The sequence below is a fragment of the Saimiri boliviensis genome, chromosome 1, assembly GCF_048565385.1.
Source record: "Saimiri boliviensis isolate mSaiBol1 chromosome 1, mSaiBol1.pri, whole genome shotgun sequence".
NCBI classification, from domain to species: Eukaryota; Metazoa; Chordata; class Mammalia; order Primates; family Cebidae; genus Saimiri; species Saimiri boliviensis.
The window spans coordinates 62,791,322-62,815,170 of NC_133449.1; the positions used below are offsets into that span (position 1 = coordinate 62,791,322).

Consider the following 23,849-nt stretch of genomic DNA (forward strand, 5'->3'; position numbering starts at 1 on the left):
GCAAGGAATAGGAAAAGTAGGAAATTATGTGGTATATATAGCATTGCCATAGGAACAGAAGAATAAATCAGTAGGATAACTGGAGAATATAAATATTAAATCACATATGTTTGAAAACTTAATCTTTGACATGAATAATGGTTTGTTTAATTCACTAAGAAAATGAATGCAGCTGTCAAAACCAGTTAACCACATGAAAGAAAATGAAAGCAAATATTTTAATTTCCTTTTAATCATATACAATAACAAACTCCAGGTGAATTCACGATCTATATGCAAAAAAAAGAAAGAAAGAAAGAAAGAAAGAAACCACCAAGAAAATCTAGGACACTATGTGAAAAAAAAGTCATACTGGAAAAGCTAAATGCTATTAGTTATTAAAACAAATATGACTACATAAAAATTGTATAAGTTTTTGTGACAAACACATCAATTCATGAAAGAAATAATAGCATTAAAAATAAATATGTGTAATATTTATGACAGGCAAAGTATTTATATCTGGAAATATACACAGAACACTTAGGGAAAAAAAATGACTAGAAAGCAATCTAACAGAAAAATGGCAAGAGATGGGAATAAACAATCTATAGACCAGAAAATCCAAGTAATCGAAACAAACAAACAAACAAAAACTTAAAGAAGTTCAAATTTTCTAGTAGTCAGAAAAATGATCACTCTACCATAACAGTGTTATAATATTTTATAGCCAACAGACTAACACTAACAAGCCCAGTAACTGGAGTAGATGTGGGGAAAGGATAATTTAATTGCTAGTAAAATACACAGATTACCTTTTTGAAAGGAAAACTGGCAAGATTTAAATACAAATAGAGCCCTGCCACACTGCTACTGCCACTGGCATGAGCACACACAAGAACACTACAACCCTGCTCCCCCGGGTATCCTGCCACAGGCTATACACATGCACCCAGCTACACTGCTGTGGCTGCTGACACGTACAAGTAAGCATGGATCCCACTGCCATTGCCCCAGTGAAGCACTTTAGCCAGCACCACTCATCAGAGTGTTGTAGCCAATGTACTGAGAACACCACAGCCCCTCCAGCGCAGAAGGTTCTTAACCTTAAGTGACCAGAGAACAAAGCCAGAAGACTTCGACAACCTGGGCGCAGTGGGTCACACCTGTAATCCCAGCACTTTGGGAGGCCGAGGTGGGTGGATCACTTGAGGCCAGGAGTTCAAGACCAGCAGCTTGGCCAACATGGTGAAACCCCATCTCTAAAAAAAAATAAAAAAATAAAAAAGAATTAGAGAATGAAGCCCAAGAGTGCTAAGCTGAACCTTAGTTTCCTAAAATCTTCCAGAAATGAATCCAGTATACTGAACCCACCTTACACCAAAATCAAACCTCCAAGGGCATCAAAGAAGAGAAAAGCAAAATAACACTTCCAAAGGATAGCAACTTCAAAGATGGAAGAAACATCAGCTCAGATGAGAAAGAACCAGCAAAAGAACTTGGACAAATCAAAAAGGCAGAGTGTCTTCTTAACTCCAAACAATAGCATTAGTTTTCCAGAAATTGTTCTTAACCAGGCTGAAATGACAGAAGTATAATTCAGAATGTGGATAGGAACCTAGATCATGGAGATTCAGGAGAAAGTTGAAACCCAATCCAATGAGTCTAAGGAATCTATTAAGACAACATGAAGGATGAAATGGCCATTTTAAGAAAGAACCAAACTGATCTGATAGAGCTGAAAATCTTACTTCAAGAATTTAACAATACAATCACAAGTATTAACAGAAGAACTGACTATGCTGAGGAAAAAAATTAAGAGCTTGAACATTGATTCTCCAAAATAAATCAGTCAGACAAAAATAAAGAAAAAACAATATGGAAGAATGGACAAACCCCCCCTCCACGAAATAGAATTATGTAATGGAACCAAATCTACAATTTATTGGCATCCTCAAAAGAGAGAGAGAAAGCAAACAACCTGGAAAACATATTTGAGGATATTGTTCATAAAAATGTTCTGAACCTTGCCAGAGAGGCCAACGTTCAAATTCAGAGAATGCAGAGAACTGCTGTGAGATATTATACAAGATGAGCATCCCCAAGGCACATAGTCATCAGATTCCACCGGGTTGAGTAGAGTGGCAGATAGGAGGCAGAACTAACATTCAGCTCCCATTTGAATAGACACAGCAGTGTGTGGAGACTCATACCATGAACTTTCGCTCCAAGAACTACTGCAGGAATATATCAGGAAAGCCAAGAGAATCCACAGACCCCTTTGAAAGAGGCAGCTTGCCGCTTCAGGCCCCATGAGACAGCTGAAAAACTGTGAGTGTCCCAAGTTTGTAAGGGGAAACATTCACTCCAAACACACATCCTCACTGGGAAAACTGAAAGTCCAGATCACAGCATGAGTATTTGAGCTTACCTGGAGCTGAAACAGATTTAGAGAGCCGATCAATACAATACCACCTCACTACCGCAAGAATATCCTAATCAAAAAATAATAAATGTTGGGCCAGGCACAGTGGCTCACGCATGTAATTCCAACACTTTGGGAGGCCAAGGCAGCCAGATCACCTGAGGTCAGGAGTTCAAGACCAGCCTGGCCAAAATGGTGAAATCCCGTTTCTTCTAAAAATACAAAAATTAGCCAGGTGTGGTGGTATGCACCTGTAGTCTCAGCTACTAGGGAAGCTGAAGCAGGAAAATCGCTTGAACTCAGGAGGCAGAGGTTGCAGTGAGCTGAGATCATGCCAGTCACTACAGCCTGAGAAACAGAGCAAACCTCTGTCTCCAAAAATCCTAGTACTACTACTACTGCTAATAGATGTTGGCATGGATGGGCATAGAGAGAACACTTTTACACTGCTGGTGTACACTGCATAAACTAGTACAACGATTATGGAAAAGAGAGTGAACATTTTTTAAATAACTAAAAATAGATTTACCATTTGATCCAGCAATCCCATTACTGAGTATCTACCCAGAGGAAAATAAGTCATGATATAAAAAAATTTTTGCAATTGCAAAATGTGAAACCAGCCCAAATGTCCATCAATCAATGAGTGGATAAAGAAACTGTTTTGTGTATGTATATATATATATATATATGATTGAAGACCATTATTCTAAGTGAAGTAACTCAGGAGTGGAAAATCAACATCTATTAGAGGCCCATCGCACATGCAATGACACCCATAGACTCAAAGTAAAGGGATGGAGAAAGATCTACCAAGCAAAGGAAAACAGAAAAAAAGCAAGGATTGCTATCCTAGTTTCAGACAAAAGTCTTTAAAGCAACAACAATAAAAAAAGACAAAGAAGGGCATTACATAATGGTAAAGGGAGTTCAATTGAACAAGAAGACCTATCATATATCTATATCTATCTATCTATATATACATAACCTTATATATCCTATATATATAAAATTTCTCCTATATATGAACAAGAAAATCTAACTATTATTCATATATATAAATACACACACATATATATGCATCACAAGAGCACTCAAATTCACAAAGCAAGTTCTTAGAAACTTATGAAAGATTTAGATAGTCACACGATAATGGTGAGAGACATCAACACCCCACTGTCAGTATTAGACAAATCATCAAGGCTGAAAACTAACAAAGGAATTTGGGACCTGAACTCGACACTTGGTCAACTGAAACTAGCAGAGCTCTCCATCCCAAAACAACAGAATTTACATTTTTCTTAACTGTACATGGCACATACTCTAAAATTGATCACACAATAATCAATAAAACAATCCTCAGCAAATTAAAAAACCAAAAACAAACTTATACCAACCACACTCTTGAACCACAGCTAAACAAAAATAGAAATCAGTACTTCAAAAATTGCTCAAAACCATACAATTACATGGAAATTAAACAGCTTGCTCCTGAATGACTTTTGGGTACAATGAAAATGACAATGTACAATTGTCATTTGGTATGACAATGAAATGACAATGTCATTTGGTATAATAACAATCAAGAAATTCTTTAAAAACAAAAAGAATAGAGATAAAACATACCAGAATCTCTAGGCACAGCTAAGGCAGTGTTAAAAGGGAAGTTCATAGCACTAAACACCCACATGAAAGAGAAAGATCTCAAATTACCAACCTAACATCGCACCTAGAGGAACTAGCAAACAAACTCCCAAACTAGCCGAAGGCAAGAAAAAAACAAAAACAGAGCTGAATTAAAGAAAATTGAGACATGAAAAGCCATACAAAAGATTGAGTCCAGGAGTTGGTTCTTCGAAAGAATAAGTAATATGGGTAGACTACTAACTAGACTAACAAGAAAAAAGGAGGGTGGGAGATTTAAAAAAAAAAAAAAAAAAACCACACACACACACACAAAATCATAAATGACAAAGGAAAGTTTACCACTAACCCTGTAGAAATAAAATTTTAAAAAAGATCCCTTCAGACACTACTATGAACACCTCTGTGCATACAAGCTATAAAATCTAGACAAAATGAGTAAATTCTTGGAAACACATAACCTTCCAAGATTGGACCAAGAAGAAATTGAATCCCTAAACAGACTAATGAGTTCTGAAATTGAATCAGCAGTAAAAAGCCTTTCAATCAGAAAAAGCCTAGGACCAGATGGATTCACAGCCAAATTCTGCCAGATGTATGAAGCAGAGCTGGTACCATTCCTCCTGAAACTATTCCCAAAAAATTGAGGGTGAGGGACTTTCTAACTCATTCTATGAGGTCAGCACCATTCAGATACTAAAACCTGGCAGAGACACAACAATAAAAGAGAATTTCAGACTAATATCCTAAATGAACATTGATGCAAAAATCCTCAACAAAATACTAGCAAACCCAGTTTAGCAGCACATCAAAAAAACTAATCCACCAAGATCAAGTAGGCTTTATTCCTGGGAAAGTTGGTTCAACATATGCAAATCAATAAATGTGATTCATCACATAAAGAAAACTAAAAACAAAAACCACATGATTGTCTCAATAGATGAACAAAAGGCTTTTGATAAAATTCAACATCCCTTCATGTTAAACACCTCAGCAAACTAGGTATTGAAGGAAAAGACCTTAAAACAATAAGAGGCATCTATGACAAACCCATAGCCAATATCATACTGAATGGGGAAAACTGAAAGCATTCCCCTAAAGAATCAGAACAAGACAAAGATGCCCATTGTCACCACTCTTAGTCAACATAGCACTGAATGTCCTAGCCAGAGCTATCGGGCAAGAGAAACAAATAGGAGACATTCATATAGGAAAAGAGGTAGTCAAACTATCTCTGTTTGCAGATGATACCTATAAAACCCCATAGTCTCTGCTTAAAAGCTCTTAGATCTGATAAACGATTCAATTCAGCAAAGTATCAGGATACAAAATCAATGTGCAAAATCAGTAGCATTTCTATAGACTAACCACATCAAAGCTGAGAGCCAAATCAAGAATTCAATCTCTTCGGAGAGATGCAAGATGGCTGATCACTAGCAGCTCGGGATTGTAGCTCCCAGTGAAAGCACAAAGAACGAGAGGACGCCACACCTTCACATGAATTCTTGTTGCTTACGCACCAGGAGATTCCCAGCGGAGGAGCCCCACCGGTTGCCAGCGCGACTCTTGTGACCGGCGAGGCAGTTTTGCCAGCGCCTCGGAGCATCGGTTCTTGGTGCAGAGTCAGAAAAGCACCATCAATCTTAATGCCTCTGATTTAGTCGGCATAGTGGGTTGCTCAGATTTCGGCGCTGAGAATCAGTAAGTTGGACGTCCACTCAGAAACCCAACTACAAAGACGGTAATTATAAAGACCACAGATGGATAAATCTACAGCAAAGGGAAGAAAACAGCCAAAAAAGGCTGAGAATACCCAAGATCAGAACGCGTCTCCCTCAGCAGGGCATCACAGTTCCTCATCAGCAATGGAACAAGGCTTGATGGAGAACGAGTGTGTTCCAATTACAGGAGCAGGCTTCAAAATGTGGATAATAAGAAACTTCTGTGAATTAAAAGAACTTGTTCTAAACCCAATCCAAAGAAACTAAGAACTTTGAAAAAAAGGTTTGACGAAATGTTAACAAGAATACACAATTTAGAGAGGAAAATAAGTGAATTGATGGAGCTGAAAAACACAATATGAGAACTACGTGAAGTATGCACAAGTTTTAACAGCCAAATTGATCAAGCAGAAGAAAGGATATCAGAGGTCGAAGACCAACTCAATGAAATAAAACAAGAAGACAAGATTAGAGAAAAAAGGATAAAAAGGAACGAGCAAAGTCTCCAAGAAATATGGGACTATGTGAAAAGACCTAATCTAAGCTTGATAGGTGTACCTGAATGTAATGAAGAGAATGATTCCAAGCTGGAAAATACGCTTCAGGATATTATTCAGGAAAATTTTCCCAACCTAGTAAGGCAGGATAATATTCAACTCCAGGTAATACAGAGAACACCACAAAGATATTCCTCAAGAAGAGCAACTCCAAGGCACATAATCGTCAGATTCACCAGGGTTGAAATGAAGGAGAAAATACTAAGGGCAGCCAGAGAGAAAGGTCAGGTTACCCACAAAGGGAAGCCTATCAGAACTTACAGCAGATCTCTCAGCAGAAACCCTGCAAGCCAGAAGAGAGTGGGGACCAATATTCAACATCCTTAAAGAAAAGAACTTTCAACCAAGAATTTCACATCCAGCCAAACTAAGCTTCATAAGTGAAGGAAAAATAAAGTTGTTGTGAACAAGCAAGCAGTCAGAGATTTCATCACCACCAGGCCTGCTTTACAAGAGCTTCTGAAAGAACCACTACACATAGAAAGGAACAAACAGTATCAGCCTTTCTAAAAAATAGCAAAAAGTAAAGAGCATCAATATAATGAAGAATTTACATCAACTAATGGGCAAAATACCCAGCTAATATTAAATGGCAGTATTAAACTCACATATATCATTATTAATTCTAAATTTAAGTTGACTAAATCCCCCAATCCAAAGACAGACAGGCAATTTGGATAAAAAACTGAAACCCATCGGTATGCTGCATCCAGACCCATCTCACATTCAAGGATACACAAAGACTCAAAACAAGGGATGGAGAAAGATTTACCAACCAAAAAGAGAGCTAAAATAAATAAATAAAAAGCAGAAGTTACAATTTTTGCCTCTGATAAAATAGTCTTTAAAGTAACAAAGATCAAAAGAAGCAAAGAAGGACATTATATAATGATAAAAGGATCAATGCAACAACGAGAAGAGCTAAAGATCCTAAATATATACACACCCAATACAGGAATACCCAGACATACGAGACTAATAAAGAGACTTAGACTCCCACTCAAAAATAGTGGGAGACTTCAACATTAATATTAGACAGATAAATGAGACAGAAAATTAACAACGATATCCAGGACTTGAACTCAGATCTGGAACAAGTAAACGTAATTAACATTTATAGAACTCTCCACTTTAAATACACAAAATATACACTCTTATCAGTACCCCATCATATTAACTTAGAAGTTTAAACAAAATGTTGGTTTGCTCCTTGTTTGTTATTCTCTTCCCTCATTTTCTTTTATGTCTCCATTATTAAGGACAATTATAGGCATACCCACATTTAGACTGCATTCTAGCCTGGGCAATAAAGCAATACCCCCATTCTCTCTCCCTCTTCCTCTTCCTCTTTCTCTTTCTTCCTCTTCTTTATTCTTTTTCTTATAAAAAATAAAAAACGCTTAATTGTATTTTAAAGCATTTTTAAGATTCTCGTTCCTGTGAATAGAGGACATATTTACCCCATTGTGATCCATGTGCTGTGATTTCTGTCTTCTACCCTTCCTTCACTTTTTTGTTCTTCATTTCCTGTATTAAAATATATTCCTCCAAAAAGAATTTTAAAAAATTCAATCTCTTCAACAACAGCCACAAAAAGAATAAAATACCTGGATATGCAACTAACCAGGGAGGTGAAGTATCTTTACAAGAATCTCCACAACAAAACACTGCTCGAAGAAATCAGAGATGGCACAAACAAATGAAATGGCATTCCATGCTGATAGATACGAAGAATCAGTATTGCTAAAATGGTCAATTACTCAAAGAAATTTACAGATTCAATGTTATTCCTATCAAACAATCAATAACATTCTTCAAAAAATTAGAAAAACAATTTAAAATTCCTGTGCAACCAAAAAAGAGCCTGAATAGCCAAAGCAATTCTAAACAAAATGGACAAAACTAGAGACATCACATATCTGACTTCAAACTATATTACAATGTTTCAATAACCAAAACAGCATACCACTGGTACAAAAACAGACACATAGACCATTGGAACAGAATAGAGAGCCCAGAAATAATGTCATACACTTATAATTATCTGATCTTTGACAAAGCCAACAAAAACAAGTGATGGAGAAAGGACTTCCTATTCAATAAATGGGGCTAGGATAACTGGCTAGCCATATGCAGAATACTGAAACTGGACCACTTCCTCATGCCATATACAAAAATTAACTCAAGATGTACTAAAGACTTAAATGTAAAACTATAAAAACCCTGGAAGATAACCTAGGAAATGTCATTCTGCACATAGGCCCTGGCAAAGATTTCACACTAAAGATGCCAAAAGCAATTGCAACACAAACAAAAATTGACAAATAGGACCTAATTAACTAAAGAGCTTCTGCACCACAAAAGAAACTATCAACAGAGCAAATGGACAACTTACAGAATGGGAAAAAATACTTGCAAACTATGCATCTAACTAAGGTCTAATATCCAGAATCTATAGAGAACTTAAATTAACAAGCAGAAAAACAAACAACCACATTAAAAAGTAAGCAAAGGACATGAACAGACACTTTTCAAAAGAAGACATACCCATCGCCAACAACCATATGAGAAAATATTCAACATCAATCATCATTAGAGAAATGCATATCAAAACGTCAGTGAGATACCATCTCATATTAGAATGGCTATTGTTAAGAAGTCAAAAAGTAAAAGATTCTGGTAAGATTTCAGAGAAAAGGGAACACGTATACACTGCTGGTGGGAATGTAAATTAGATCAATCATTGTAGAAAGCAGAATGGCAATTTCTCAAATAACTTAAAAGAGAATTACCATTCGACCCAGCAATTCCATTATAGGGTATATACTCAAAGGGATATAAACTGTTCTACCATAAAGACACATGCACTGATATGTTTACTGAAGCAACTAGTCACAGTAGCAAAGACATGGAATCAACCTAAATACTTATGAATGGCACACTGCATAAAGAAATGTGATATACATACCCATGTAAGTGGAATACTCTGCAGCCATTAAAAAAAAAAAAAAAAAGAACAAGATCGTGTCCTTTGCAGCAACATGGATGGAGCTGGAGTCCATTATTCTAAGCAAACTGAAGCAGGAACAGAAAACAAAATACTGCATAGTCTCACTTATAAGTGAGAGTTAAACGCTGAGGACATATGGACACATAGAAAGGACAACAGACACTGGGGTCTACTTGTGGATGGAGGGAGGGAGGAGGGTGTGGATTAAAAAAAAACGACAAAATAATCTATACACCAAATCCCTGTGATGCACAGTTACTCCTGCACATATTATTCCTGAACCCAAAATAAAAGATTTTTAAAATGCATGCTGGTGTTTATGTGCATATACGTGGGCAAATTACAAACAATTCATGTTTTGCTTTAAAAAGTAATATATAAAGTTGGTAAAGGCTCTTAGCCATTTCTACAAAATATAGTAAATAATTCAAAGAAATAAAACTTTTAAACTTTTAAAAAAATAAATAAAAATAGAAACACATAGCATATATATGCATATGCATAGGAATATAAATATAATCCTCTTCCCAGCAATTCCACTTTGAATGTACTCCCATAGAAAGAAAACACCAGGATGTAGAGAATGTTTATTGTTACATTGCCTTTAGTGGCAAAAACTGGAAACAAAGTTTATTTTCATGAATAGGGAATTGAATGTATAAATTATGCTGTATCCATAATATAGGAATAATATTTGGCCATTGGAAAAAAATGAGTTAAATCTATACCTGTTGGCTCTGAGACAGCTGGGCGAAGTTTAGAGTGAGAAAAACAAAAGCAGACAACAATGAAAGTCCTATATTTGCATTTACATGTGTGCATATTACTTATGTTTGTATTTCTATCTAGAGAGTATTAAAGAGTCTGGACAAATAAGGAAGGATTTATACTACATTGTTAACAGGATTTACTTTAAGACGAGTGGTTCTGTGTTGAGTGTCAAGGAAGATGTTCAGTGAAAAGAGGAACCAAGGAGGGAAAAGGATAAGAAAACAAAAGAATATCAGCTCTTGGAGGGAAATAGCATGTATAGAATTTTATCTATACATTTGGGCAAAGTTGTAGGGGGGAAATTCATTACTTTATAGATGGGTGATGCTAAATAAGATCTCTCCTCATGCCGGGCGCGGTGGCTCAAGCCTGTAATTCCAGCACTTTGGAAGGCTGAGGCGGGTGGATCACGAGGTCAAGAGATCAAGACCATCCTGGTCAACATAGTGAAACCCCGTCTCTACTAAAAATACAAAAAATTAGCTGGGCGTGGTGGCGCGTGCCTGTAATCCCAGCTACTCAGGAGGCTGAGGCAGGAGAATTGCTTGAACCCAGGAGGAGGAGGTTGCGGTGAGCCAAGATTGTGCCATTGCACTCCAGCCTGGGCAACAAGAGCTAAACTCCGTCTCAAAAAAAAAAAAAAAAAAAAAAAAATCTCTCCTCATATCATGGGTATGAACCAAAAATACCTTCTGCTACTGTATAGCTGAGGCTTTCTTTTCTCAGTTGTGAACCCATCAACCCACCATGAATATGCTTTTTTTTTTTTTAAGAAGAGAAACTAACTTTGACAAGTCCTAAGTACTCCTAAGATATGACTACCAGCCATGAAAAACCCAGAGCAGAAAGGAAAGCAACCCAAGCCAGACTCATCAACACACCACGGTGCAAATGCCCCTACCCGAAGGCCAGGGTAAGGAATGGAGGTGTCCCAGTGCCTGGCACCAGTTCCACAATTTGAAGTGGCCTTGGACTGGGACACAGGCCTCAGAGTTAGCTTCTAAGCCGTGCAGGATGGAAACGGGGAGGGAAGGCGGGCTGACCTGCGCTCCAGTCCCTATGCAAACCTGGCAGCGGGGACAGAGAGAACTCCTGATGCCACCCCGGCCGGCTCTGACCTGTAGGTTCATAGGTGGGCAGTCATTGTGGGACTTTAAGCAGAGTGACAAGGTTGACTTATAAAACTTTCCCCTAAAATATTCACCTTCTTTCCTCAACATTTTCCCATTGTAACTCATTCTTCAGGCTTCTTCGTGGATGAGATTTTCTTCCATGTGTGTAGATACCCCTCATTGTCTGCGTTAGGTGGCCTCTCTCTTCTCCCCTCACTCAGGGCTTAGTCCCTTTGGTTATCATAAGATGCCCCTTTTGTCTAGTTAATTGCTGCTTCTTTCTCTTTCACCATACTGTAAGTGCTCCTTCACCCCAGCCTCAGTGCCCAGCACAGTACCTACTTCAAAATATCAACTTGCTGTACTAATGGAGGCTAAATGGATCAATGTTTACTTTTTAGCTATTTCATATTTATTTTATATTTAGCTTTTATTATATATTACATATTTAGATTTTATTCGATTAGCTTTCTTTTTCTCCCCTAACCACTGAGTAAAGTTTCTTTTGAAAACATCAACCTGGCTCCAATGGACAGGGAGAAAGAAGAAAAGACGACTTTAAATAGCTTTAGGAAGGAAAAGTAAAGATAGAGAAGTTTCTCTCTTTCTCTCTCTCTCTCCCCCCCCGCCCCCCTTTCCTTTTTCCTGCTCTTTGAGATGGTGGAAGCCACAAGGTGGAGGAGGCATTCCGTTCCACAAAGAAGACCTCCTGTGCAGCCGCTCCAAATACAGCGGCGCTGTTCTCTTCAAGGCATCTCTGGAGTTTTCTATACAGTGTTTACCGGTGCCTAGGAGAACCTAGCAAAGCAAGGTGCGGTTAGTATATACGCTAAAATCCCATGCTCTGACAAAACCACAGTGAACGGGCAGATTCCCCGCCCCGGCGTGGGATCCAAATTTAGCCCGGCATTAAGTGTGCAGTAAATTTCCCAGCCTTAAAGCGCTTCCCGAGAGATGCTTTGCGCATTCGCGGTACCAGTGCGTAAACGCCGCTCCCGGGAGTGCGCGGGCTTGCGCCAACTCCAACCTGCGCGCGAGTCTTTACTGCCCGTCCGCCCTCGTGTCCCACAGCTCCGAGTCCCCGCAGTGAAAGGAGGGGACAAGCACAAGGGTAGATGGGCCCCTGAGGACTCCCGGGATTCAGTTTTTCGCGGAACTCGAAAGGCCTGCAGCAGTCGGCGGGAACACGCTGAGGAGCTTGGCCCCTCTCGGCTTCTCCAAAAGGGTTCAAACGGACTGTCGAGCCTTTTCCCTGCCTCCTCCCACTGCCTGGCACCAGTTCTACCGTTTAAAATGGTATTGGACTGTGATACGAGGCCTCAAAATCAGAAGAGGGCAAGGCAGGATGGAGATGGGGAGAGGCGGGGCTGACCTGTCCTCCAGTCCCTACGCAAACCTGCAAGGGGAACAGGGAGAAGAACCACTGATGCCACCTCGGGCCCGGCTCTGGGCTGCAGGCTGGGCAGGCGCGGAGGCGGAGGCTGCCAGGTCCCCGGGAGGCAAACGCAGCGCCGCAGTGGGTGCTGGCGGAGTGCCCAGAGCCGCGCGTCTGCGCGGCATGCTGCCTGTGAGTGTGGCTCCTGTGCTCACCAAGCTTCGCAGGGAGCTCAGCCCCATCCCCAGTGCTTGAGCAGAGGCTCCTCCAGAGGCGTCAGGTGGAGGGCTCAAATGGAGCTTCTGGAACGAGGGGCCACGTCACCAGGGTGGCTGAGGAAAGAGTGTCCTCAAAGCTTAGAGTCTGTCACTTCCCAGGGGAATCGGCTCGCCCGGGAAAGGATAGATGTTTTGCGGGAGTGTTTCCTAAACACAGTCTCAGGAAAGTTGTTTTCGGGACACCTGGACCAGGGAGTCGTCGCCTCTCGCTTCTCTGCAGCTGGAGCGCGGCCCGGAGCGCAGCGCTGGCACGTCGCCCCCACACTTGCCGGTTTCCCATTGCCACAGGCAGGCCTCCTCTGCAGAGGTGTCGCAGGGCTCTGGGCTTCCCTCCCTGGAAGCCCGCTCCAGCTGTTTCCCAAATCCTTCCTTCCCCTCCAACACCCCTAGGGCGACTGCAATTCCAGCTGCAGACGGCATCTGTCTCAGTTACTTCCAGGCCGCCCACTGCCCCCTCGCGGAGTGCGTGGGGCTTCCGGCTCGCAGACTCCCACGGCAAGTAGCAAGCAGCAAAAGGCGTGGTAGCTGCGGCGGAGTGAGACAGTTGCCAACAGCTGGCGCAGCTGCCGCGCTGCGCACCGGGACTGGCGAGTACGCAGCCCCAGGTACTGCCCCTTCCCGGTGACGTCTCTGCAGCGGGTTATAAAAGTCTCGTGCGCAGCTAACTTCCGAGCTGAGCAACCCAAATGGAGAGGTGCCCGCGAAACTGCAGAAGGCGGCAGCGGCAGCAGAAGCAAAGGAAAAAATTTCCAGCTGGACACGGAGCTTCAGAATCCTGGCCATAGACTCAGAACTTTTACAGGTCGCGCTGCAATGGGCCCCCACTTCGCTCCTAAATCCTCACGCAGCACAGGACTTTGCCTTTCCCGACGCAGGAAGGGGAAATAGCTGTTGCAGGCAGCAGCAGGTGCATAAAGGCAGGGGTCTCTTGGTTCCTAGAACCGTGACCGGTGAATTTCTTTCCCTTTTTCAGTTTAATTCAAGAAAGATGCTGTCTCCAGACTTCTGAACTCAAATGCTTCCTGAGGCTTGAAAGTGGAGGAATTCAGAGCCACCGCGACCAGGCAAGCAGTGCATCCCGAAGCGTTTATATTCTGAGCGCCAGTTCAGCTTTCGAAAAGAGTGCTGCCCAGAAAGAGCCTTCCACCCTCCTGTCTGGCTTAAGCAAGACCAGGAGCCGGCTACAGGACTCTGCTGCAGCGGAGGTGGTGTGTACAGATAGTTGGGCTTTACCGCCTAGCTTCGAAATGGATAACGTCCTCCCGGTGGACTCAGACCTCTCCCCAAACATCTCCACTAACACCTCGGAACCCAATCAGTTCGTGCAACCAGCCTGGCAAATTGTCCTTTGGGCAGCTGCCTACACGGTCATCGTGGTGACTTCTGTAGTGGGCAACGTGGTAGTGATGTGGATCATCTTAGCCCACAAAAGAATGAGGACAGTGACCAACTATTTCCTGGTGAACCTGGCCTTCGCGGAGGCCTCCATGGCTGCATTCAATACAGTGGTGAACTTCACCTATGCCGTCCACAACGAATGGTACTACGGCCTGTTCTACTGCAAGTTCCACAACTTCTTTCCCATCGCTGCTGTCTTCGCCAGTATCTACTCCATGACGGCTGTGGCCTTTGATAGGTGAGGTTAGCCTTTGTGAAAAGGCAAGAAAGTGCTCATAGAGGACCATGGCATTGCTATGAGGTTTGGGGCTGGATTATGGGTCCAGGGGAAGATTGGCTACCTGTGTTCTGAGGGTTTTTTTAACTGATAGTCAACTGAGTCTGTTGTTGATAGGGAACTTCATCTTATCTAGTTCAACTTTTTTCTCCTCTTTTTTACTCATCACTAATCTCCCTTCCTTTCAACACACACCCCCTTTTTGTTCATTGAACTCCCCTTTCTTCATCTCTTCTCCACTCATCTTCCTGACACTTTCAACTTCTGCTTTGCTCCTTTCCATATGTTCCTTCTCCCCTTTACCCTTAGACAGTACCTAGGGCTTGGTCAAAGGACTAGACCCTGGATGGGGCTTTGCAAATTCCTCCAGCCCTCTTATTCTATCAGTCTCTTGTTGCCTTCATGTTTTAAGTACACCTAGAAGATTCTGGGACTTTCTTCTTCTACTGCAACTCTCCATTTTGTCTTTTTTTGGATGTGAAAAAGCATTTCATCAGTATCATAAGACACTCAGAATTCTAATTCAGTTTACTCTGATGCTAGGAATTCCACAGGTAGAGATCCAGGGAGCTTACCCAAGAGGTTTTCTAAATTTCTTCTGCAAGGTAAAATTTATGTGTTTAACTTGTCCCTATTCACAGAGAAATATGCTTGGTAAAGGCATTCCAGAGGTCTTCCTTTCCTGCAACCAACAGGTTAGGGTTTCCGAAGCTGATTGAAAGTGAAAAGGTTGGCATTTTCAAACACTGGGGCTGGTATTCTGGAATGAATGGCTCTTCAGGCAGCAGGATGGAAAATTGATTATTGAAGCACAGGTCTATCAGTATTATCTCTTTTGTTAGTATCTTAGATCTCCAGTGTGTATGTCTATGTGTGCACAGGGGTTAAATGTTTACCTGGGATGTGAAAGTATGTTTAAAACACCTACCACTGTGATTTAAAAATGGATTCTTTTGATGTTCTTCCTGAAATAACTGAATGCGAGAAACCCAAAGAAGAGCTAGGAGAAAACTTCAAAAATATTTCCAAACCACTAACCCTCTTTGCATAAAGATTGCTTATAACTTGCAATTTAGTTGAAGTCTTTTTCAGCTTCTGCAGTCAATGAATACTTTTAAAATCAGGGAAATCTTCGTTTCCATCCTTTGCAGTGGTGTCCAAATGCTGATTTATTAGTTCCATGTACATCTCTCTTGTGCTTACTATATTGTGTGTAAAGCAGTGCTTATGTGCTTACTATGCTGTGTGCAAAACAAATTATGGAGAATCAGTTTAGATTTTAAATGTAGGTGGTAAACCAATTATTCAGTGGTAGTGAAATGAATTATTTTGCAAATTTATCTTATATGCTACACTGATTTTCAAATATTCGATTTGCTGACAGTGAGATACACCTGTAAATCTTTCTGCATTGACATGCTCCTTTAATCTCACGACAGCTTCCTTAAACTTAAAGAAGTTGATAGCATGATGTATAAGTGAATATCAGGATAGTAAAACCTGATGCCATTTCAGCCTTACACAAACTCTCATGATGCTCCCTAAATTAGGGAAGCATTTTTGAGTTTTTTCTTTTTTTATTTTTTTTCACTGCACTGGGGACTTGACCAAGGAATACCTGTCAGCCAGTGTGAGCCGGAGCATTCAGTAGCTGATGGAGCACCAGCAGACAGCTCTCTCCTTTTGGCTTACACAGAAACATGTTCTGCAGCCCTGATGTTTCCCCTGGAAATTAGAAGTTCAGGGGTGTGCATCAGAGTCAGAGTATTCACAGTGAATTGGGCAGAGAGCCAGATTTAAACTCCATCGTTGTTTTTCTCTAGGTAGCCATCTCAGAGCCCTGACCCTCTGTGATACCTGCTCAGTCAGATCAAAAGGTCTCAGGTGCCAGAGCTCTAGGAAATGACAGCATCAGGGAATGTCACCGTGTTTCCAACATACAAATACAGCCCAGGGATGTTATCAATGGCGTGCTCAAGTTTAGAGTTCAAGGTAGAATTAGGGATAAGACTTCAGGTCTCTGTCTCCACATCTGCCAAGTGCTCCTTCTGTTTTTCCTTGCTCAGTCTGGTGAGCACACTATAAACTCATCCCCTCGCCCTCCAATGAATGTATTTCCTGCAGGTGTAGTCATCCATTCTCTCCCAAGAATGTGTTAGAAAGAAAGGAGACTTTAAGTTCTCTCCCTGTAAGTTATCTCTCCTTTCTCCAGCATGGAAATGCAGACTTAGAGGAAATGTGAAATCAGCTGTTTGTATATTCCTTAAATTTTCAACAGACAACCTTTGAATCAAGTTTTTAAGACTAACAGCAATGTGGTTTTCCTGATTGTAAAATTAACCTGTTCACTGCATAGGACTTGGGAAATACGAAGAGCACAAAAATCCAACCCCCCCTTATCTAATCTACCAAAAGCAACACCTGCTAACATTTGAATTTCTCTTTTATGACTATTTCACTTTTGTAACCTACATTTTTCCATTGGTATTAATGAAAGACATTAATAACACCTTCCTGTGTTATTCAAAGGTTTTCAGAAATGTAATATTAATGGCTTCATATTATTCCATTATGTGAATATGCTATTATTATTTATGTAGTCATTTCTCACCTATTGTATAGTTAGGTGATTTCTAGATTTTTGCTATTATAATTAATAATCTAAAAAATATTTATATATCATCATTTTGTTTTGCTTTCTTAATTATTTTCTTAGGATAGATCCCAATAAGTAGAATTACTACATTAAATAAAATGAATTTTTAAAAAGCTATATCCTCATTTTAAAGGATTTTTAAAGGAATTGTTGGGTCAAACTATTTTGGTAAACTTTGCCAAATTTCCTATTAGAATGAAAATGTATGCAGAGAAAAAATTTCAGCGTCAGATTTTTCCTGCAAATGATGCAGTGGGGGCAGAAAGAGAGAGGAGACAAGGGAAGGGAAAAAAGAAAAGGGGAGGGAAAGGGAGGGAACAGAGAAGAAGGGAGGAAAGGGAAGAAAAGTGCGAGGTGAGAAAGGGATGGGGGGAAAGAAGAGATATCTCATTCAGAAAAAATATTATTTTTTGAAGGCAGTGATTACCTAGAATTTAAAAACATTTTTGAGACAAACATAGGTAAATAACACGAGGTTTACCTCTATCTAAACTCCAAAATAAATACCAGGGATTTTAGCTATTGAAACTCTATAATTTCTCTGACTTAGAATTTAAAAATTCTTTACAACTGTAAAACTAAAAGGTATATATGATGTTTCATGAAATTTGAAGATGGGGGACATAGAGCGGTGATGACTCCCCCTCACTGCCCTCATTCTCCTCAGCCCCATTTTCAGGAATTGGTGACAATTACTGGTTCTATTGTGATGATCTGGCAAGCACTGTGGAACGGAATCTAAGAAGGGAGCAGGGGAAGGGAGGCAATCCCCAAGCCCTGCAGGGAGCTGGGGAATGGGCTACAGGTAACCTGATTTGAAACCATGCACATAGCAACAGGAGCAACAGGGAGGCTTAGACAAGCACTGGCCTGCTGTCACTGCTTCTCTACCTGGTAGAGGCAAGTATCATTTCAGAAAATGAAGGGTAATGGTTGCTCATTCAGACTCCAAATGGAGATGGTCTCTCTGAGACCAAAAAATATAGTTGCCCAGAGAGAGTAATGATTGAGGGCAAAAGAGGAATTGAGTTCTCTGAGAGACCTGATAAAGTAAAAGAGGAAACTAGAATAAATACATGCACAAATCACAAAAGCTTTGCCCTGAACTCTGGTGTCTACCCATTCTGTCCCAGCCGTATTTAGCTACCAATTTAAATATCCTGCTTTCCCAGTCTTTAATTAGATCTGCAGTCTGTCCTTGAACTTTACCTTTTTGGCTGTACCGGAATCGCATTGTTTATCTCAAAGCAATCTTCCTTACCCCACCTAGAGGGGGAATTAAATTCCAGGATCCTTTGCACTAATTCAGATGGCCCTGGAAACCCATTGCCACTCACTGCCATGATGCTATAAGTGGCCATTCACTAGAAGCCCATTGGCCACAACTGGCCCTGTCTTTTCCAATGTCAGCATTGATGTGGATCAAAATGGAGTTCGTTATGTCTTAGATGGGTCATTTGGATTTCAGGACCTTTTCTAGAGAGGTTCAATGCACACCTCCTCTCTGGAGCTACCCCACTACACTCACCACATTTTCTCCCTACTCCTGGGAGCCTGCAGTGTCCTGAATGGTCAAGAGTGTTACTTTATTAAAAAACTGGCAGAAGTCATAGTTTCAATTGGACACGAATAAAGAATAATTCTCAACATAAAAGCGCATGGTACAAGCACAAGACATTGTTACTATTATTGTTGCTGAATTAGAATGAGGATCATGGGACAGAAACACTATCAAACTTAGACAAAGATATTCAGTCTATCAAGTGCTGATGCCATCAAGGTAAGGTGATGTTTCTTAACTCACAGCCTTGTTTCCTCCCTCAAAAGGGTCTATATGTGGGCAAATAAGACTGATTCAGAGGTAACTGAAATATAAGGTATTGAATAAAATGTTTCACATGGGTTGTACAGACATATTCTACAGGAGACAAGAGGAGGGACATCCTGCCCAGCAGTGATAAATGATCAAGGAAGACCTCAATACAGGGCAATTGAGTTGGGCCTTGAAGGTTAGATAAAATTCTAAAGAAGATGATTAAAAAAGAATAAGAAGAAGAAGAAGAAGAAGAAATGAAATGACCTTTCAGGTAGAAGTTGTATGACAGAAGCATGGAAGTCAAATGTTGCAAAGTGCTTTAGGTCAATGACAGACTGATTCAACTGAAGTGAATTCACAATTGAATCAGAGGATGAGTTGAGGAGTTGCCTGGAAGAAAATGAGAATATGTTGAACTTGATGTGAAAATATAATGATTAGTTGGAATGCCTGACAAGAAACTTGAGAATGGAGGTTAGAAAATGACAAGCCAGGGATCAAAGAGACAGAATGGTAAGAGGAAATCAAATTAGATGGCAATGAAGGGAATGGCCTTTTTCCTCATCCATCCATCCATCCATCAAATCACTTTTGGGCACTTACTGTGTGCCATATTCTGAGACAGTAAGACATTGCCTTCGTCATTGTGCTCGCAGTCCTTTGGAGATTAACAAGGTCACTAACAGCATATAATCTACTGCGATCAATGCCATGCAGAGGGAGCAGAGTTAGAGCAGAGAACTACCCTTGGGAATATGGGAAAGACTTCCTGGTAAAAGGAGAAGGAGAAGGAGAGAGAGGGCAATACGGAAGAGAGGAGGGAAGGGGAGAGAAAAGAGAAAAAGGAGACAGAATGGAAGAGGAAAAAGAGAAAGAAGAGGAGGAAAAGGACAAATAGGAAGAGGGGCAGCAAGGCGCAGGGAAATGAACGTGGAGTTTTGTTTTTTAATTAACTTCAAGAACCCTGGTTGGGAAGACTCATAATAATTTATTAATATTCACCATTTTGGAAACTAGAAAGGAGATTTTATGTTAACAAAATTGATAATGATAGCTTTTATTTATGTTCCCTCTGATCCATTATTTCATTTAATCCTCATGATGCCCATGAGGTTTCTATTTTGACCTTGCAAGAGTGATTATAAACAATGTCTTTTAGCATCGTCCTCCCACTCTCCACCCCTCACAGCTTGGAGACCCATACAATTTGCTTTAATGTGCCTTAGACATCTGCCGACGTGCTCCTGCCCTGGGTGGCTTTTGGATGATATTTCATTTAAGGAAAATGGTGATTGGAGACAGAAAAGCAATGTAAGAGTCCTATCACAAACGAGAAAATATTACAGGCCTTTCTGACAATTTTCCACCCAAATAAAAATTCAACTCCACAACTTTCCAAACAGGGCCATTGTAAGAGTACTAAACTCGGCTTAAATATTCTACTCCATTTTTCCCATTTGTTAAATTGGATAAATTATTAAATCATCACAGAATTCTTCCTTTTCTTGAAATGAAATCTGCTTCTTTGGTTTTGGACTGTTCCTACTGGTCTCAGGCCTCTTCCATGTAGCAGGCTTTCCAGTAAGTATAAGGGTAAGATATTAAGCTTATATTTATCCTGAAGCATCTGCCCTCTGGTTAACTGTCCCTGATTCTTCAAACTTGCCATCCTCATTCGTCTCCACTGGTTATTTTCATTTGTTGATGGTCCTCTTAATTGGAGATGACCAATACTGAGTTACCTTACTACCATCACCCTGTCTAGCACCACCTGCTGTAGGACTGGCATCCTCCCTAGTGACCTTGTTGTCCTCTTTGACTTAGCTCAGTGCTTATACTAAGAAGCTTCCCTTGACCTGCAAGTCTAGCTGAGGTATCTTTATATTTCCACAGCATTTATCCCATGGTGTTATAACTAACTATACTTGTTGATCTCTCCCACACCTCCCTGCTCACTAGACTGCAAGCTCCATGAAAACAGAGACCCCTTGTTGGGTTTCCTGTTCCCAGCATTTATCCAAGTGTCTGGCAAGGAATAGGTACTCATTTAAATGCATGCATTGTGAGCACACTAACCATGCTTCTCTTCTGCACACATCAGCCAAAATCTCAAAAGCAGACCCAATGCCTGAAGCAGACTCTAAGGCACACCTTGATGCAAAAGACAAACGGGGCCAAATTTCTGCCTGCCATAAAAGCCTGTTACAAAATAGAATGCTTTTGATTCAGAACCCCCGTTCTAGAACAACCATGGCTTCTAACTCACACTTACCTCTTCCACACTCCAGTTGACCGAGCCCCACAGGATACCTGACCCACACCCTGCCACCTGCAACAGGTATTGTGCCCCAGAAAAATACTTCTTATTGGAGGAGGTGCTTATCATTTCCACCATACCTCCAGTCTACCCAGGCATACTGGAAACTCAGAGTGATGAAAATATTTAGCACCTCCTCCATTTTATGATCCCTTCTCTGGCCTAACTGCTGTGAACCTCCTGGATTTTTGTCTAACACCCCCCACTAGCAGCGAGAAGTGCACTGTCCCCTTTACTTGTCCTTCCTGAGGTGAAACCCGCAGAAATTTACCCTCCACCCAGCCCTCCAAGTCCTGCATCCACAGTAGTTGTATGATTGTTCACACGGTGTTAAAATACCACAGACCTGGGAAAATTACAGCGTGCAGTGGTGGATGTGAGGTCCTATGTATGTGAGACAGACTGGGGAACTGGCTTACATTGCCCCAAACTTTCCTCCTACTGCCTTGAAAGTCTTCAATTCCACCTCAGTGAAAGGGGAAATATGAGGCTCTCTGGATGAAGAGCACCAAGGGTGAAGAGGTGCTTTAGTGATGGTCTTGAGACATACTCATAAGCATGAGTTTTAATACAGCATATGAACTGCTCAAGGAAATTTGTCTAAGCAGCCTTGGGCCTGATCCCCTGCCCTTCTCTTGTGTAATCTTTAATCTACTTTCCAATTCAGCTTTAACACTATGTTTAATATTTGGGATTCCACGTTGAGTGCCTTTCATGTCCTTTGTATGAGCATGCCGTTTAAAAACCATACTCCTAGCCTTTGGCAGTAGAATGGAGTATAGGAAAGAGACGAGGCTATGGGTTCCAGTGCTGGTTCTACCACTTACTAGCTGTGGGAACATAGGCACTATCTGGGCCTCCAGTTTCCTCAACTGATAAAATGGATATGATGAAACTTACCTTGTACAATACTATTGGAAGGAGAGAGAGGAAAGATTTGAAGAGCCCCTAGCTTATTGCCTGACAACCAGTAAAATATCAGTTAATAGTAATTAATATTATGCTCTGTAGTATCACTATCATATCCATTATAAATATCCATTTCTGTCTCAGTCTCCTGGATTCCTTCTATATTAAGTGCAATAGCTATAAGGTAAAACATTTATGTTCTTCCTCCTAAAGACTGTAGTTTAAAACTGTTCTGATTGGGTCAGCAAATCTCTTGCTAAATGCTTTTCAGCATTCTTTCCATCTTTGGAAATATATAACCAGTCTACCAGTAGTCGGTCACTTGGATATTGTATATTGTGGTCCAGAAATCCCAAATGTTCTCTTTTATTCCATCCCCTAAACATTCATTTCCAATCCTTTATGTCCCAAAGTCACCATCCTTACATGGAGAGAGCATCATTTGTTTAATATCTGAATGAGAATATGTTCTTTGCAAAATGCTCTTATATCTGTGTGAGTTTTAACTGATTTTCAATTTGTTGAAGTTACAGTGTTTTTTAGCCTTTAAGTATGTCTTACAAACCATGGAAGTTTTTTATAAATCTAGTTTGGATGTGTTAGTGTTAAACATTTATTTTCCTTTGTCCTTTGACTAAAGCTCAATTAATTTTTAAACATGAGATAAAATATTTCAAACTAAATATTTGAACACCTTTTCAAACTTAATCAAATCAATCTTACATATTTTTGATTAGTTACAATTTTTAATAAGCTTAACAAATCAAATAATCTTTAAAAATGTAAACAGTATTTATAAACTTGATTAATTAAATTCCTCTAAGCATTTCAAACTATACTCACAAATTGGACACATCTGGCTTTCTTAAAATCTTCAAATCCCTAACAGGAAGACTTACAAATAGAAGAAACAAAATCTTTCTCAGGACTTACTTAGCTCTTGTGAAAATAATAAATCAAAACTTCTAAATTTAGCATATAAATTATCTTAAAGCATTTCAACCTCCTGAGAATTAAACTGATAATTTCAGTGAATGAGGTTCTCCTGAGCATCCAAACATTGACTACAAAATTAATTCATTAATTCCTCCTAAATGTTGCAATCAAAACTGCAAATCTGGTAAGTCAAATTCTCTAATATATCAGATTCTCATTTTGAACAACTTAAAAGCAAATCACATACAAAGCAATGTATATTGATCACAAAACTCATTACTGCACATGCACTACTTATATAGAAGTATCATCTCTTTATTGCCTATTTGCTTTTTAAAAATGCCTCTTAGGATTACAAGGTCGTACAAACAGAAGTGGCAGGATAGTCTTCTCTGTAAGAGACGGCTGTGGTTCTAGCATCAAGGGTTGAGTTGGAGACCCAAATCTGCCTATGCCTCACAGGGTTCTTGCCCAGAGCTGCAGCCTGTTGTCTGAGCCCCTCTCATGGTGGAGCTCTGCCTGCCTGATGCCCACAGAGTCTACTCACAATTCGCCAATGGAATCAAGTTTTGTAGTTCCAGTGTAAATCCTTGGCTGATTTACATAGATGGAATCATGCACAGCCTCACCCCACCCCTAGTTTGCATCCTTTATCTACCTGATTAAAG

General features: G+C 40.4%; 1 protein-coding gene across 1 annotated transcript in view; it reads left to right on the forward strand.

The window, feature by feature from the left end:
- Positions 1–13,133: 13,133 nt before the first annotated feature.
- The window catches only part of TACR1 (tachykinin receptor 1), a 155,247-nt gene continuing 144,531 nt past the window's right edge, over positions 13,134–23,849 (forward strand). The window contains exon 1 of the mRNA XM_003922565.4: positions 13,134–14,508. Coding sequence (XP_003922614.1) covers positions 14,120–14,508 — 389 coding nt within the window. The 5' untranslated portion in view covers positions 13,134–14,119. The remainder of the gene's footprint in view (positions 14,509–23,849) is intronic.